General features: G+C 37.5%; 1 protein-coding gene across 3 annotated transcripts in view; it reads left to right on the forward strand.

The window, feature by feature from the left end:
* The window catches only part of SUCO (SUN domain containing ossification factor), a 121,910-nt gene that overhangs the window by 63,735 nt on the left and 40,373 nt on the right, over window positions 1-17,802 (forward strand). For all 3 annotated transcript variants that reach the window (XR_004627251.1, XM_019797193.2, XM_034666743.1), the window contains 5 exons: window positions 6,215-6,283; window positions 7,049-7,139; window positions 9,691-10,854; window positions 13,803-13,890; window positions 16,994-17,098. Coding sequence is in view for 2 of the 3 variants with exons in the window: in XM_019797193.2 (XP_019652752.1) it covers window positions 6,215-6,283; window positions 7,049-7,139; window positions 9,691-10,854; window positions 13,803-13,890; window positions 16,994-17,098 (1,517 nt within the window). In the remaining variant the exon portion in view is untranslated. The remainder of the gene's footprint in view (window positions 1-6,214; window positions 6,284-7,048; window positions 7,140-9,690; window positions 10,855-13,802; window positions 13,891-16,993; window positions 17,099-17,802) is intronic.

Below are 17,802 nucleotides of genomic sequence, written 5' to 3' on the forward strand. Positions count from 1 at the left end.
TTGAGTCTTTTCTTGTTGATATGATGTATCACATTGATTGATTTGCGAGTGTTGAACCATGCTTGCATCCCAGGTATGAATCCCACTTGGTCATGATGGATAATCCTTTTAATGTACTGTTGGATTCTATTAGCAAGGATCTTGTTGAGGATTTTGGCATCCATATTCATTAGAGAAATCGGTCTGTAATTCTCCTTTTTGAGGGGGTCTTTGCCTGGTTTGGGGATCAAGGTAATATTAGCCTCATAGAATGAGTTTGGTAGCTTTCCTTCTGTTTCTATTTTTTGAAATAGCTTTAGGAGAATAGGTATTATTTCTTCTTTGAATGTTTGGTAGAATTCCCCAGGAAAACCGTCTGGGCCTGGAGTTTTATTATTTGGAAGGTTGTTTATCACTGACTCAATTTCTTCATAGTTAATTGGCCTATTTAAGAAATCTATTTCTTCCTGTTTCAGTCTTGGTAGTTTATAGGTTTCCAGGAAGGCCTCCATCTCTTCCAGATTGTTTAGTTTTTTGGCATATAGCTGTTGATAAAAGTTTCTAATAATCCTTGCAATTTCAATGGTGCTGGTCGTGACCTCTCCCTTTTCAGTCATAATTTTAATAATCTCAGTCCTTTCTCTTTGTTTTTGGACAAGTTTTGCCAGTGGTCTATCAATTTTATGGATTCTCTCAAAGAACCAGCTTCTAGTCCTGTTGATCTGCTCTACTGTGGTTCTGGTCTCTAATTCATTGATTTCTGCTCTAATCTTGGTCAACTCCTTCCTTGTCAGTGGGTTAGGCCTGTCCCTCTGTTGCTGTTCCAGTTTCTTGAGGTGAGAATATAGAAACTGCATTTTAGATTTTTCTATTCTTTTGAGTGAGGCTTGGATGGCTATGTATTTCCCCCTTAGGACTGCCTTTGCAGTATCCCATAGGTTTTGGACCGTTGTGTATTCATTCTCGTTGGTCTCCATAAATTGTTTAATTTGTTTTTTGATTTCCTGGTTTATCGAGTCATTCTTGAGCAGGATGGTTCTTAGCCTCCAAGTGTTTGAGTTTCTTCCAGGTTTTTCCTTGTGGTTGAGTTCCAATTTCAGAGCGTTGTGGTCTGAGAATATGCAGGGGATAATTTCAATCTTTTGGTATTGGCTGAGACCTGTTTTGTGTCCCAGAGCATGATCTATTCTTGAGAATGTTCCATGGGCATTTGAATAGAATGAGTATTCTTTGGTTCTGGGGTGTAGTGTTCTATATATATCTATGAGGTCCAACTCGTCGAGTATGGCATTCAAAGCCTTTGATTCTTTGCTTAGTTTTTGCCAGGGTGTTCTGTCTATTTCTGATAGTGGGGTGTTGAGGTCCCCTACTATTACTGTGTTCTTATCTATATGTCTCTTTATTTTGGTTAAGAGTTGGCTTGTGTATCTTGCTGCTCCCCTGTTGGGGGCATATATATTAATAATTGTCATATCCACTTGTTGAATACTTCCTTTAAGAATAATATAGTGCCCTTCTGTATCTCTCTCTATGGCCTCTAGTTTAAAATCCAGTCTATCTGATATGAGAATTGCTACTCCAGCTTTCTTTTGAGGTCCATTTGCGTGGAAGATGGTACTCCATCCCCTTACTCTAAGTCTGAATGCATCTTTGGGTTCAAAATGAGTCTCTTGTAGACAGCAAATGGATGGGTCATGTCTTTTTATCCAATCTGCAACCCTGTGGCGTTTTATGGGAGAGTTTAAGCCATTTAGATTGATAGAGATTATTGACAGATATGATTTTAATGATGCCATTTCTCTTTAAAGTCTTTGTATCGGTTGTGACTTGCTGCTCTGTATCACTCTTGGGGCCTTTTTACCTTTATAGAGCCCCCCTTAATATCTCCTGTAGGGCTGGTTTCGTGGTTACGAAATTGGTTAATGATTGGCGATTTTGGAACGTCTTTATTTCTCCATCAATTCTGAATGACAGCTTTGCTGGATAAAGGATCCTTGGCTGCATGTTTTTCTCTGAAAGAGCTTTAAAAATGCCCCCCCAAGCCTTTCTCTCATTCCAGGTCTCTGTAGACAGGTCTGACGTAATCCTGATACCTTTGCCTTGGTACGTGAGAAATTTCTTTGCCCTGGCCGCTTTCAATACTGTATCCTTGGATCTAATATTTGCGAATTGCACTATGACATGCCGTGGCGTAGGTTTGTCCTGGTTGAGCTTGGATGGGGTCCTCTCTGCCTCTTGGACACGAATGCTTGTTTCCCTTGCTAGATTAGGGAAGTTTTCAGCTACAATTTGTTCAAATATCTCTTCTAGACCTCTGTTTTTCTCCACCCCTTCAGGGATGCCGATGATTCTGACATTGGATCGTTTCATAGAGTCAGTAATCTCCCGTAATCTACATTCGTGGGCGTGGATTTTTTTAAGACCAGCTTCTATTTTCGTTTTTTCTTCTACTAACCCATCCTCCAATTCGCTAACGCGTTCCTCTGCCTCGGTGACCCTGGCCGTCAGAGCCTCTAGTTTTGACTGTATTTGGCCCATAGAATTTTTAATTTCTGTCAGATTCGCTCTCATTTCTGCCCTTAGGGATTCTATATTCTCAGCAACGCTTTCTCTGATGCTTTTTTCAAGTTTACTCATCATCTTGACCATTGTTGCTCTGAATTCCATTTCTGATAATTGGGATACATCCATATGTATTAATTCTGTGGCCGAGGCCAATTCTGTGGCAGAGGCCACAGACTCATTATCTTTTCTTTGCTGGGGGGGACTTCTCCTTCTCGTCATTCTGATGAAGAGAGATTGCAGGGTTGTCCAGAGCCCAAGTGTTGACTGGGACCCAGGCCGTGCGCCCTTGTTTTATAGAGATCTTAGGGATGTGGGCTTCTTCCTTAAAGAGTTTATTTATTTATTTGAGAGAGAGAGAGACAGTCAGCAAGAAAGGGAACCCAAGCAGAGGAGTGGGAGAGGAAGAAGCAGGTTCCCGGTGGAGAAGCCCGATGAGGGACTCCTTTCCGGAACGTTGTAAACACACCCTAATCCGAAGACAGGTGCTTGGTGACTGCGCCACTCAGGCGCTCCGGGTTGTGGGCTTCTTGATTTTTCAGCCTGCCTTCTGGGGGAGGGGCCTGCCTGCCGGTACTCAGAAAACCCTGTTTGGGTAGAGTCTCTGTGTCCCTTGCGAGGGGGGATGGGGATGGGCACCCTGTGAGCCGGTATTTCCGGGCTTTTGTTCTCTGGCGGCTTTCCCTGGCGGTTTGCTATGCCTCTTCTGAGAGAGCAGCAGCGGCTGAAATTCAGCCTCTGTCTCAGAACAGAGGGATCGCGGATCGTTCTCCACTGATGTTCTGGCCACTTTAACTCTGTTTCTGTTGGTGCTGCTCAACCCTGCAGCATCCCGGGCTGTGCGCCCCACACCCGGCGTCCCAGCCCTCACTTCCAGGGCCGGCACGTCTCTGTCCTTTGTGTTTCCAACCCCGCCCGCCGCCAGCCGCCCCGCGCGGGCTCCCGGAGCTCCCCGTCTCAGTCTGGTGTCTCACGGGTGCTGACCGCGAGTCCGCCTGCTCCCCCGTGCAGGTGGCCCTCCAGCCGCCAGCCGCCCCGCGGACGCTCCCGGAGCTCCCGGTCTCAGCCTCGATCCAGTGAGCACACCGGAGCTCCGGAGCTCCGTGAGATGCTTGGTGGTGCACGCTCCCGGCTCACGGACTCAGTCTGCCGTTTCCAGAGTGCGGGTCCGCGGTCCGCCCGCTCCCCGGTGCAGGTGGCCCGCCAGCCGCCCTGCGCGCGCGCTCCTGGAGCTCGCGTTCTAAGTCTGTTGTCTCGCGGGTGCCGTCCGCGAGTCCGCCTGCTCCCCCGTGCAGGTGGCCCGCCAACCGCCAGCCGTCCCGCGTGCGCTCCCGGAGCTCCCTTCTCAGCCTGCTGTCTCAAGCGTGCGGGTCCGCGGTCTGTCCGCTCCCCCTTGCAGGTGGCTACCGCTTCCCGGCGCCCTGACACGGCGGCTCCCTCCCCCTTCTGTTTAGCTTCCGATATCTGTGCGCGGTTTCACGGCTCCCCGCTTCGTACCTCGATACTCAGCGCTGGAGATGTTCATTTGTAGAGATCCAGATGTATCTTCCTGCGTCTCAGGCTGACCGTGGATATTCCTGCTGGTCTGGTACCTATCCAGCTCAACTCAGGGGACCGGCTGAAAAAGGTGTCCCCTACTCCCTATGCATTATTTCTAACCCTCAAAACAAGTCCCAGTTTATGAATGAAATTTGAGAGGGCACCGATGACATGTAAGATCATTCTCCTTATCAAGACTTTTGGCAGTGTTCTGTGAACAGAAGCAAAATTATATTTTAGATGGACTGAGAATTTAGAAATTTGCCACATTTTGCTTTTGTTACCAAGTAGCCCCCTGAAAATGATGATAAAATAGTATTTTTAAATGAAGGATGGTGTAAATCTTCTTTACGTTTAGGTTAAAAAAATAATACTCTAAGCCTGCTTTCTTTACAAACATCCACAGATGTGTTCTGTTCTTGACTACTTTAACAATAAATGTCCAAAATTTAAATGCCAAAAAATTTATTATCTGTGGTAAGATTGCCCTTGGAAGCACAAAGGACTTGAGAGTGTAGATTTGATTCCAGAATTTGGATTCTGTGAAGCAGTCCCTTTTGACTGAACTTTAGCTGACAGGCTAAGTAGAAGATCAGATACTATTGCAGTCTTGGTTGACATTAAAAATGGATTTATGTGGAATTAAAAGAATTTCCATTGCTACTTTATCTCAGTTTGTGCGAAAATATGGTGTTTCCATTCTTGTTTTTATCTCATGTTTTAGCCTAAGAATCACTGCTGCCTCTTTGTTTACCAGTTTGGCCAAAGGAAGGGCAAGGTTGACCTATAATCCTAGACATTTACAAAGCAAGTACAAAGCTTTTGTGTGTTATACCAATGATTGGAACAAAGTACCATTCCTGTACTTTGTAAAGATCGAAATTTATAACTACCAGTTATCATTTTAAACTGTCCAAAATTTCTTAACTATTTTCTCCTACCATAAAACATATATCTACAGGATCAGCTCCAGGTGACAGTGCTTGGCTTCCTCTCAATTTTCTAGATAGGATGTTAGCTATTCCTCCCTTAGAGCCTTTCCTACTTTTCACATCTATGATTTTCGCTGAAAGGGTGATGAAAACCCTACGAATCTCTTAGGAAAGGAAAACAAGACAGAACTAACTGATGAGACTTAATATGTAGCCCTTGCCAGATATTAGTATTTTAATAGGAGAAATGCCTGATAACTGGTGAATTAACTTATAGTGTAATGTTAGAGATTAGACTGGGGATAGAAATTAATTTCCCTTAAAATTACATCATAGAAGGAAGCCACCTTTTCTCAGCACCAGCTTTTTATGGAGTTAGGTATTTTGTGGTACTCATGTGTCTCTGCCTATTTATTCAGATGTTAAAGTTTATACCACTTTACTCATCATCCAAGTATCCTCTTTAGAAAGAGAGTTAGAATTTGCAGGTATGCAGATTGCTTTACCTACAGCACTGAGAGTTTTATGACTTTGACTTAACCTGCCCATGCCCATACCTACCCAGTTCAGAAAAGATTTTGTGTCATCCATTAAAATCATTAAAAGTTATCAAAGAAATTTGATTTTGTGCAGTATTAAGTTGGGATTTAACCATATTATCAATAAATAAGATAAGTTCATAGTTGAAAATAAAATTTTCCTGCTCTCCTTTGGATAATAATCCTTCCATTTTGTTTGTTTATATCTATAAAAATCACCTGTTTAGGAAAAACTTCTTCAAGCTCTTTTGTTTTTGTTTTTAACTGTAGAAACTTTTTAAAGAAAAACAAGCTTTTCTTAAAATATAATTTTGGTTGTCCCATTTTTTTCCCTGTCCCAGTACAGGCTATATGTTGAATTTTAGTTGAATTTTGTAATATGCTGAAGATAGTGTTTTAGCAGGAGGTTTGGGGAAGGTTAACCATAAAAGTATAATTAAGTTTTAAATTCCTTCTGAACATAAGAATTCAGATTTATGTTTTATACTTTTTGACTGAAATTTGTGCCCTATATTGGACTTACATATTAAGATGAACAAAAAGGTAATTAGTCCAAAAAAATGCAAAAAGACCATTATAAATGGTTTTTTGACTGTCTGATATTAAGCTATATAAGAATTTTTAGGTGTATTGGTATTTTTTTCTGATTGAATTTTGTTTTAGATGCCATTCTAAATATGGTGAATATTGCCGCTAATATTCTGGGAGCAAAAACTGAAGACCTGACAGAAGGTACTTAATCATTTTTTGGGTCTTTTAAATATCTGATACTCCATTCTAATTAGGAAAATTAATTAATAAGCCAAGGAACTTAATTTTTCATTTAGAAATATAGAAATGAATCAAAGGGACTTACCAGTCTTCTGTTATTCATTGTTTATTTGAATTTCACAAGTTCTCTCTTACAATACGATCCTGTCTAATAAAATTCATGAATTTCTTTTTGACTCTTCCTGCTGTAGAAGTAATAATTTTACCCCTTATCTCTTTCCTGAAGCTTTCTAGCGGTACTTCATGCATGCTTTTATTTATTAAATAACTACTCAATTTAAAAAGTGATTTCTCCCCCTACAGAATGCCAAATAAGAGTATTAATAGCAAGGAGAAAACGTCTTGCTTTTTTTGTTCTTAGAAAATACTTAGTTCCAAGTGCGAACTTAAAATGACCCATACATTTCTTCTGATTCTTTTTAGTAACTCCTTTAGGTGTCTAGAAGGCATGTTAATCACGTAAGATTACACAAAATTTATAGTCATTTGACTTACTTTAATTATCTGAGAAGTTGAGAAAGAATATGCATTATTTGTAGTTCTGAATTTGTATGATCATTTCTTTCTGAAAGAACTTTGATGGAAGAAAATAAAGTCTGCAGTAGCAACCTGTTTGACTTTTTTTTTCTCCCCCAGAAACTAAAGTTCTTTATTTGTTATAGTGAAATATCTTCATGGTATAGCTTTTTAAAATTAAACTCAACATGGGTATCTTTCTTAAAATAGGAAATAAAAGTATATCTGAAAATGCCACTGCCACAGCTGCACCTAAAATGCCTGACTTAGCTCCTGTTTCAACTCCTGTTCCATCACCTGAGTAAGTTATATTATGATATTAGAGTTCTATTAAAATGGAGAGCTAAGTGTACTAGTACATAGAAAGGTACATGTGATTTATGTGTGAAATGATTATCTATAGAAAGCTCTGAATCATAGGGCAGGCATTCCACAGCCACTTAAAATATCTTTTGAGTTGCTTTTTGAGTACCAGGAATGCACTTCACTCCAGACCGAATGTTTGTTTTGATATTATATATTACTTCTATTATTCACAACACTGAATCTTTTTCTTATTGCACATAATTGGCCTAATTCTTCAGGTATTGGTTTGAGGACAAATTTTAAAAGCTTGCATTTATTAAGTTCAAATTTAAAGCTTTGATTAAGTACCTGTGCTATGCCTTGAAAGCTATTAAAGGGTGACTGAAATTCCTAGAGCAGTGATTCTTAACTTATGTGTTTGTCTCACAGAAAACTCTTACAGTGTTCACTTTCCTAATTTGAATTACATAGAGGTCTTCCCCTGAATTGCAGTGGGGCACTTTGGGCAGGAATATCTGTCATGTAGTTAACATAAAATATCCTCATTTTCTGTCTTTTCTACCAGAGGTGATTAAGGCTTTTTGCCACCTCTACTTCTTGTCTATAGCAGATAAGCTCATAGACTGGATAATTGCATACAGTTATTATAAGTTTATGTGTATTTCATTAGATATACTTTGTAAAATTTTGAAAGCCTCTTCTCTCAGAACTCTGCTTAACAGGATGAGATATTTGAACAGGAACTATGTAATGAAATGTGCAGTGGGTATGGTTTGAGCTGTAATTCCTTAAATACCATACTAACTGAAAAATGAGATTTTTGTGTTTTGAAGGGCACAGTGACAAATTTGTATTCTGTGTTTATTTGAAAAGTGACTGAAGATACTTATTTATTGGATGACTAGAGAGAATATAGCATTCTGTGGCATTGATTCCTAGAAGGTCCTAGGAAATCTAGGATAGGGACATTCTTGGTGTTTCTAATTATATGGAGCTGTGACTGCTAGTCCCAATTTTAGAACTAGGCTTCTTCAGTTAACAACACATAGTATGTCTTATTTTTCAGAACTAAGGGAAACTGATTTCACTTTATGTATACACACACACACACATACACATATATATATATATATATATACACACACTCCCCTCCATATATACATATGAATATTTGTTGAAAGATACCATGTCAGGCTAATGTAGTTTTTACTTTTCTCCATTAGGTTGATTTTAATAGATTTTTTAATATAATTGCTTACTTTTTAATCTAATGTTTCTTTATATTTGCTTTAAATTCTTTTTGATGGCTATATGGCAATCCTTTGAAGAAAATAAATAAAAATGAAAGAATCCATGATAGGATGTCACTGTTAAAGTTACTATGAAAAGATGACTTATTTTCTTTTCCCAAGTTTGAGTTTCTTAAAGCGTAGCTCCAGTTAGGGTTTATACAGATGGTATATGACTTAATTTGTACCAAATTAATACACTTTAGTTTTTCTCCCTCCCTTTCTTCAAACACTGCTCCTTTTTACTGTCATATTTATGTTGTAGATAGTAAGCAATAAAGATGTAAGAAATATTATCAGAGACCATATATCTCTATATCATCTATTTAGAGAAGCATAGTCTAATTATTTTTTAGTTTTGTCCATTTACTTACTGTCAACAAGATGAAAATCTAACTTTTAGATACTATTTTATTCCTACCTTTGTTATTATGATATTAGTCTTTATTCAAAGACATTTCCTGGCATTCTTTGTAATTTTTCAGAGTAGGAAAATTATATATGAAGACGTTTCTTTTTGGTATTCAAATGACTTTATTTTTTCAGTTTTTACCTTTTGTGCTGTAAGGGCTTCACCTGGAAATTTATTTTCACCTTGGAGTGAACCACAGACATTATAATTTACAGCTCTTCCTATCAGCTCCATCTTCCACATTCCCCTGCCTTACATACATGCTCTAGATCCTACAGATGGGGCACTATTTATTATTAGCTCGGACTTTTATTAGAGTTGTTATGTATTTGGCTTTAAATAATAGAAAATTAGCCCAGATGATGTTAAAATTGTTTTGGTGAGGGAGGATGCAGATAATCATGTGTGTATGTGTAATGCTACCCTGGAATTCCTCAAGCCATCCACAGAAAAATTTTCTTTGAGAAATCTAGCTACCTTTTGAAAGTATATTCAAATACAAAGTGCATTCGTATATTAAGAATCCCAGATTCTAGTTCCTAGACTCCACATATAAGCAATTCTGAAATAGATGTTTTTAAAAAGCAAGTTTGATTTAGTAAATATGGTGATTTGAGTCTTCTGGCTGATCACTTGATAAATGATCTTTCTGTTACCATTTCTGAATAATACTTGTTTTTATAATGAAAATGACTTGAAGGGGAAAAATTCATCCAAAAAAATTTCGGTTTCTTCTATATTTCTAGTCTTTCTTTTATTTGATGTATGATACATTGATTTTTTAGCATAATTTTAACTTTAGATTTCTAATTAAAATGATAGGTAATTATGATATGTATTTCTAGGTTTGTAACTACTGAAGGACACATACATGAGACAGAGCTATCGTCACCAGATACTCCAAAAGAGAGTCCAATTGTACAACTGGTTCAAGAAGAAGAAGAGGAGGCAAGTCCATCTACAGTGACCCTTCTGGGTAGTGGTGAACAGGAGGATGAATCGTCACCCTGGTTTGAATCAGAGACACAAATATTTTGCAGTGAACTGACCACAATTTGTTGTATTTCTAGTTTTTCGGAATACGTATATAAATGGTGTTCGGTTAGAGTTGCTCTTTATCGGCAACGTAGCACAACTGCTGTGAGTAAAGAAAAAGATGATCTCGTGTCGGCTCAACCACCATTACCACTTCCTGCAGAATCAGTGGATGTTTTAGTATTGCAACCTCCGAGTGGAGAATTGGACAGTAGGAGAAAAGAAAAGAATGCTGAAACTATTGTTCCAGGTGACTTAAGTAGTATGCACCAAGGTGATTTGATTAATCACAGTGCAGATGCAATTGAACTTGAACCAAGCCATCCTCAAACTCTTTCTCAGTCTCTTCTCTTAGATGTTACTCCAGAAATCCATTCGTTATCTAAAACAGAAGTGTCTGAGCCTATTAAATATGATGCAGGACCTACACCATCTCAAGTGATCCCTCAAGAAAATTCTATTGAGGCTGATAATGAGATGGAAAAAAAGTCTGAGAGTTTTAGTTCTATAGAGAAGCCAGCTGTGATCTATGAAACAAATAAATTTAATGAAGTAATGGATAATATTGTAAAAGAAGATACAAACTCCATGCACATTACCACAAAACTATCTGAAACAATAGTGCCACCTGTAAACACAGCTTCTATGCCAGACAGTGAAGATGGGGAAGCCACAGTGAACACAGCTGACACACCAAAGCAAATTTTGACTCCTGTTATGGATTCTTCTTCATTACCTGAAGTGAGAGAGGAAGAACAGTCTCCGGAAGATGCCCTTTTAAGAGGGCTACAGAGGACAGCTACAGACTTTTATGCCGAATTGCAAAATTCGACAGATCTAGGATACACTAATGGAAATCTTGTACATGGATCAAACCAAAAGGAGTCAGTATTTATGAGACTTAATAATCGTATAAAAGCCTTAGAAGTTAACATGTCTCTCAGTGGTCGCTATCTGGAGGAGCTTAGCCAAAGGTAAGTTTTATTATCAATTAGCACAGTCTACTTTGTAAGGTAAGTAGCATAGTATGATTTCTGAGTAGAGGAGGAAAGGATTAATTATCTCATGATATGATAGTAGTCAGTACCATTTTAGTTGGAGAGAGTGTTACTTTGATGTTGATCAATGACTTAAAGAATTGATTATCTTTTTTAGAAGTACTGAGTGATGTAATATCTTTATATATTAGGGTGACAACAAGTTTGAATTATCTTTAATCGGTTTCTCCTTTCTTCTGTTGCTTAACTTTAGCTACTTTTCTGTTTGGTTCCCACAGTACTCATGTGAAAATTATAGTGTTATATAACATGTATATATATATCTATACTATATATGTAAGAACATTAGATGTTGAAGCTCTTAGTGGAACTAGACAAGATAATCAATTAAGAGTCTAAATCATTGAGGACTAGAGTAGACTGAACTGGATGATTAGGCAACATTTGCAGTCTTTCAAAGAAGTCCTAGAATCCTAGTTCTAGTTGTGATAATTTATGCTCTTTGCTTATAAGTGCCAGTGTGCTTAATGCAGTGATTAGGGACCCCAGGCACAGTTTTCCATTTTTCTATACCTGTTTACTCTTTTTTATCCCTTAAGTGTCCAGTGTCTTCAGGGCTTCTTCTCCAACATTTTGCAACCACGTAGGCACCAAATGTCCAGAATGTCTGAAACACCACCTTTCCCTACTTGTTTTAAATCAAAATGCTACTAATGAGATGTCACTAAGGTCATCATTATATCCTAATCCATACAATTTATTGGCAAATTGCGTTTGCATGTGCATGTGCAGGCATGACCACTTAAATACCTCCTGCTTGCAGCACCTGGGTGGCTCAGTTGATTAAGTGTCTGCCTTCAGCTTAGGTCATGATCTCGGGGTCCTGAGATTGAGCCCCACATCGGGCTCCCGGCTCAGTGTGTAGTCTGCTTCTCCCTCTCCCTCTCTCCTGCCCCCCACCCCCACTCATGCTGTCTCTCTTTTCTCTCAAATAAATAAAATCTTTAAAAAAAAAAATGTACCTCTACCTGCTTCTCCCTACCCTAACTGCCCCGCTAAGAGAACCACAGAAATTATTAATTTATTTTTAATTGAGGTATAATTGACATTAATTTCAGGTATGCAACATAATGATTTGATATTTGTATATGTTGTGAAATGATCACGACAATAAGTCTAGTTAACATTCATTACCACACAGTTAAAAGATTTTTTTCCTTGTGACAAGAACTTTCAAGATCTGCTCTCCTAGCAACTTTCAAATATAGAGTATTATTAACTATAGTTACCATGCTGTACATTACATCCCCTTTACTAATACATTTTATAACTGGAAATTTGTACCTTTTGACCCCCTTTACCCATTCTCCCTACATCTGATAACCACCAGTTTGTTCTCTGTATCTATGAGTTCGAGGGTATTATTGTTATTATTATTATTATTATTATTATTATATTCCTCATATAAGTGAGATCATTTGGTATTTGTCTTTCTCTGTCTGACTTATTTCACTTAGCATAATGCTGTCAAGGTCTATCCATCCATGTTGTTGCAAATGACAAGATTTCCTTTTTTTGTGGCTGAATATACTGCATTGTATACAGATACCACATTTACTTTATCCATTTATCCTTTGATGAACACTTAGGTTGCTTCCATATCTTGGCTATTGTGCATAATGCTGCAGTGAACATGAGGGTACATATATCTTTTCAACTTAAGTGTTTTTCATTTTCTTCAGATAAATACTCAGAAGGGGAGTTGCTGGATCATAAAGTAGTTCTCTTTTTAATTTTTGAGGAACCTCCCTACTCTTTTCCAGAGTGGCTACATCAATTTGCATTTCTACCAACAAGGGTTCCCTTTTCTCTACATCCTTACCAACATGTGTTACGTCTTATCTTTTTTTTTTTTTTTAAAGATTTTATTTATTTATTCGACAGAGATAGAGACAGCCAGCGAGAGAGGGAACACAAGCAGGAGTAGAGGGAGAGGAAGAAACAGGCTCATAGCAGAGGAGCCTGACGTGGGGCTCGATCCCATAACGCCGGGATCACGCCCTGAGCCGAAGGCAGACGCTTAACCGCTGTGCCACCCAGGCGCCCCTTATCTTTTTTGATAGTAGCCATTCTAACAGATGTGATGTGATCTCTCATGATTTTGATTTGCATTTCCATGATGATGAGTGATGTTGAGCATCTTTTCATATACCTGTTGGCCATCTGTATGACTTTGTGGAAAAGGCCTGTTTAGATCCTCTGCCAGTGTTTTAATTGGATTCTTTAATTTATTATTATTGAATGGTATACATTCTTTATGTATTTTGGCTGTTAACCCCATTCAGATACATGATTTGCAAAGTTTTTCTCGTATTTGGCAAGTTGCCTTTTCATTTCATTAATGGTTTCCTTAATTAAAGAAGCTTTTTAGTTTGATGTGTACTCGTTTATTTTTGCTTTGGTTTCAAATCCAACAAACCATCACCAAGATCAGTGTCAAGGAGCTTACTGTAAACTGTGTTTTCCTCTGAGTTTTATGATTTCAGGTCTTATATTCAATTTAATCCATTTTGAGTTATTTTTATGTGTGGTATAAGATAGCATTCCACTTTCAGTCCTTGCATGTGGCTGTCCAGTTTTCCCAACACCATTTATTGAAGACACTGTTCTTTCCCTATTTTATATTCTTAGCTCCTTTGTCATAAAATAATTGGCTAAATATAGTAGTGAGATGTGTAGAATTGATGTTAAGGTAGCAAATATCTCAAGGGACCTCTTTATTTTACCTTTGTAAGTGTTCCAGGCCTCAATAAGAGTTATTTTCAAAAAAGTAGATTTATCTCACATATTGAAATCAGAAGTGTTTCCAGTAATAAGTTAATAAGTAAGAAATTAAAGCTAATAAGTCCTTTCTTACTCCACAGGTACCGAAAACAAATGGAAGAAATGCAAAAGGCTTTCAATAAAACAATAGTAAAACTTCAGAATACTTCAAGAATAGCAGAGGAGCAGGTTGGTCATCTTCAGCCCTTATTTACTTTTTATATAAATTTCTTTTGAATTCAGTAGGCTCTTGTTGGTAAGAAGGATGAGTAGTGTTGGTTCATTTTTTTCTCCTGATAGGTGATGATAAGCCTATTATATGATGTCATGCTTGGGAAATTACCTAGCTATTAGCATCTATATCTCCTCTAGAGAATATTTTCTTGAGCATTATTCCTATTACATTTCCAAGTTTATGTATATGTGGTAGAAGTACAGTGGCCTTCTTTTAAGCAGCTTTGTTAGACTCAAATCTTTTGTGGTTTTCTATACAGATAATCTAATTGATTGCAAATAAGAACATTTCTGTTTCTTCTTTTTAATCCTTGTACCTTTTCATTTCTTCTTTTTTCCCCATCTCTTGCCTGTGATGCAATATAACTCGTGATATCAGCCATTATCCTGTCTTGTTGATTTTAAGGAGACAATTTCAGTATTGCACAATTTCCGTATTGAAATATTCAGATGTTTATTAAAAGTTTTTACACTGTGTTACTATGATGAAGAAATTTTATACTTTTCTTAAAGTTTATCTGGGACTAGGAGATGGTGAGATAAATTGAGCAGGCCTGAGGTTTCAGAGGGAATTGCATCTTACTGCTAGTTCCTAACACAATCCCGTTGTGGTTCCATACAAATTTCCTCATTTAGTGTTTTTTTTAATTGAAGTTTGAGAGTTATTTAAAATGTATTCGGAATACAAGTCCTTTATTAGAGGTATACTTTGCGAATATTTTCTCCCAGTTCATTATTTGTTTTGTCATTCTCCTCAAAGTGTCTTTTGAAGACAAGTTTTTAATTTGTTAAAGCCTATTTATTTTCTCTTTGCTGCTCTATAAAATCTTTCCCTAACTCAGAGTCACAAAGAATTTTTCCTCAGTTTTCTTTTAAAAGTTTTATAGTTTTCATTTTACATTAGGCTTATAATCTATTTTAATTTTTACGTGTTGCAAAGTATGGCTCAAAGTTTTTTAGTGGGGAGGTAGATAGAGAATTTCCCTTTATTCAGGTATCACTGTTGAAAAGACTACCCTCTTCCACTGAATTTCCTTTGCACTTTTGATAAATATAAATATTAATTCAACACACACACACATATATATAATATATCTGTTTCAGGGCTTCTCTTTTGTTCTGTTCATCTATGTTTATGCTGAGAGCAGAGTGTTGTGATTATTGTAGCTTTATAGGAACTCTTGAAGTCACATAGTGCGAATTTTCCATCGTTGTTCATCTCTTCCAAAATTGTTTTGGCTAATATGGATTTTAGAATCAGCTTGTCAATTTCTACAAAAACAACCTGTTTGCATCTTGATTAGATTTTGTTGAATTCATACATCAGTTCGGAGAATTGACATCTTAACAATATTGTCTTCTGACTCAAGAACACAGTAGTTATTTAGTTCTTCATTAATTTTAATGGTTAAAATGATTTTCCCTCTATATTTTCTCATCTCAAAGACTTAAATACTTTTAAATAATTTGTGTATTATTAACAGTATTGGAAGTAAATCTTGATTAGAAGTGTTAACTAACTCATTAAATTTCATAGTTTTTTTTTTTTTTTAAGATTTTATTTATTTATTTGACAGAGATAGACACAGCCAGCGAGAGAGGGAACACAAGCAGGGGGAGTGGGAGGAAGAAGCAGGCTCATAGCAGAGGAGCCTGATGTGGGGTTCGATCCCATAACGCCAGGATCACGCCCTGAGCCAAAGGCAGACGCGCAACCGCCGTGCCACCCAGGCGCCCCTCATAGTTTTTTCTTTAAATGTTTATAACGATCTGGAATTTATCAGTATTTTTCAAATGTGAGTCAGAAGAAACTGTTTAATGAGTCAGGTTCAGCATTTTAAACAGATGAAGTAGGATAGGAAGTACCACAGTATATTGCAGTAAGGGAAGTAAGTGTTAAAGTTTTGTTACAGTTTTATGCATCCACCTCCCCCAGTCCACCCCCCTACCTTACATACACACACACACACACACACACACGGTTGAGATTTAAAACTTTATTTATTTGTTTGTTTATTTATTTAAAGATTTTACATACTTATTTGATAGAGAGAGGGGGAGCAACAGGCAGAGGGAGAGGGAGAAGCAGGCTACCTGGTGAGCGGGGAGTTCAGTGTCAGGTCAGTCCCAGGACCCTGGGATCATGACCTGAGCCAAAGGCAGGCGCTTAATGACTGAGCCATCCAGGCGCCCCAAAACTTATTACTTAAATCTAAATTTGAAAAAACATAGATCTAGAGTGATAAATGGTTATATAGCTATTTCATACATGATCCTAAATAGAATGTTAGATTTTCTTTGTATTCTGCCCTCTTTTCCTCCTCCCCAAGTTCAGTAGTTAGTTGAAATTTTCAGTACAGTCTCCCTAATAGAGGTTCCTGACCATGAGTATGATGCATAATTCCCTAAAATATGCATGCAAGTATTTTACATAAAGACATGTTTGTTGATTATAAAACTTTTAAAAAGCTTGAGCTGGAAAGATGGGTGTTTTGATTAATTTATTTTCATTGGTGATATTCTAGCATTGACTAGATGAACCGTTGTAGGTTTTTGACAATGTGACATCCTAAGTTCCATCCTAGTGTGCAATAGAACTTTTAAAAGTTTCTTGGTATGAGCCTGTTTTATATCCAAAAACGTTTTTGAAAAATTTTTCAACATATTTTTATGCTGACTGCTTTGGTTTAAAAATACATATTTGACAAAGTGATTGTTTTTTCATGCACCTGACCATACTGGTTTATGTATGTGGAGCTCTTATTAACTTGGAAAGTAATTTGTTAACGTCTGTTAGTGATCCAAATGGTAGCAGTAAATGGCAAAATGGTTTTTTTGGAGGGGTGGGGGAAGGAGGGTTCAATAGTCTCAGATTCATTTTTTGTTGTTTTTTTTTTAATTTCTGATCATACTTTACAATATTCATTCATTAAAAGCTTCCTATTAATATATTTTTTTTCTTGAGGAACTTCATAATTTTTACTGGAACTTACAGTGTATTTAATGTACAGATGAAACTTTCACACACGCAGAAATAATATTTCTTCCTTTATCATAGGATCAGCGGCAAACTGAAGCCATCCAGTTACTACAGGCACAATTGACCAACATGACACAGCTTGTTTCAAACTTGTCAACAACAGTGGCAGAACTAAAACGCGAGGTATTGTTACTGCTGGTATTGTAAGACACACTGCATATATGGAGTTGTCATAAAGCCAGGCTTGTTAAGGACATGGTATCTAAGAACTTCAACCAAGCAAAATTGTCACTTAGCGAGAACTTGTTCAGAATACTAGAACGTGGCATTTTAAAGTTTTGGAAATACACTAATATAATTTTTTGGAAAACGGCGTTCATAGTTTAGGTCTTACCTAAAATATGGTTATAAAGCAATTCTATTAGGCTTTTTGCAAACTACTGATGCTTCATTTTCAGTTCACAAAGCCTTGTTGAGTTGCTTAACAAAGCAAAAATTTTATTAATTTAATAAGTATTTATTGAGCATCCATTGTATATAGGTGTGAGCTGTACAGTCCTTAGGGCATACAACGGTGAGTAGTCCCTGGCCACACAGAGCCTCCTTCTAGGGGAGAGAGGGAATACATACAGTAAATATATGTGAAGGACAGTGGGACAGAAAATGAAATGTGTGTGTGGAGTGGCGTGGTAAGGGTTGCTCCTTTAGCTAGAGTGATTTTGGAAGGCTTATTTGAGGCAGTGGCATTAGAACATGAGTGCTCAAGAGGAGAGCAGCCACAAGGAACCTAGGGTCAGAACAAACCTGTTAATAGCAGCACTAGGGCAAAGGATCGACAATTAGAAACAGTGTAATATCTCTGAGGGCAGAAAGAAAGTTGGCATGGC

The sequence above is a fragment of the Ailuropoda melanoleuca genome, chromosome 8 (genome assembly GCF_002007445.2).
Source record: "Ailuropoda melanoleuca isolate Jingjing chromosome 8, ASM200744v2, whole genome shotgun sequence".
NCBI classification, from domain to species: Eukaryota; Metazoa; Chordata; class Mammalia; order Carnivora; family Ursidae; genus Ailuropoda; species Ailuropoda melanoleuca.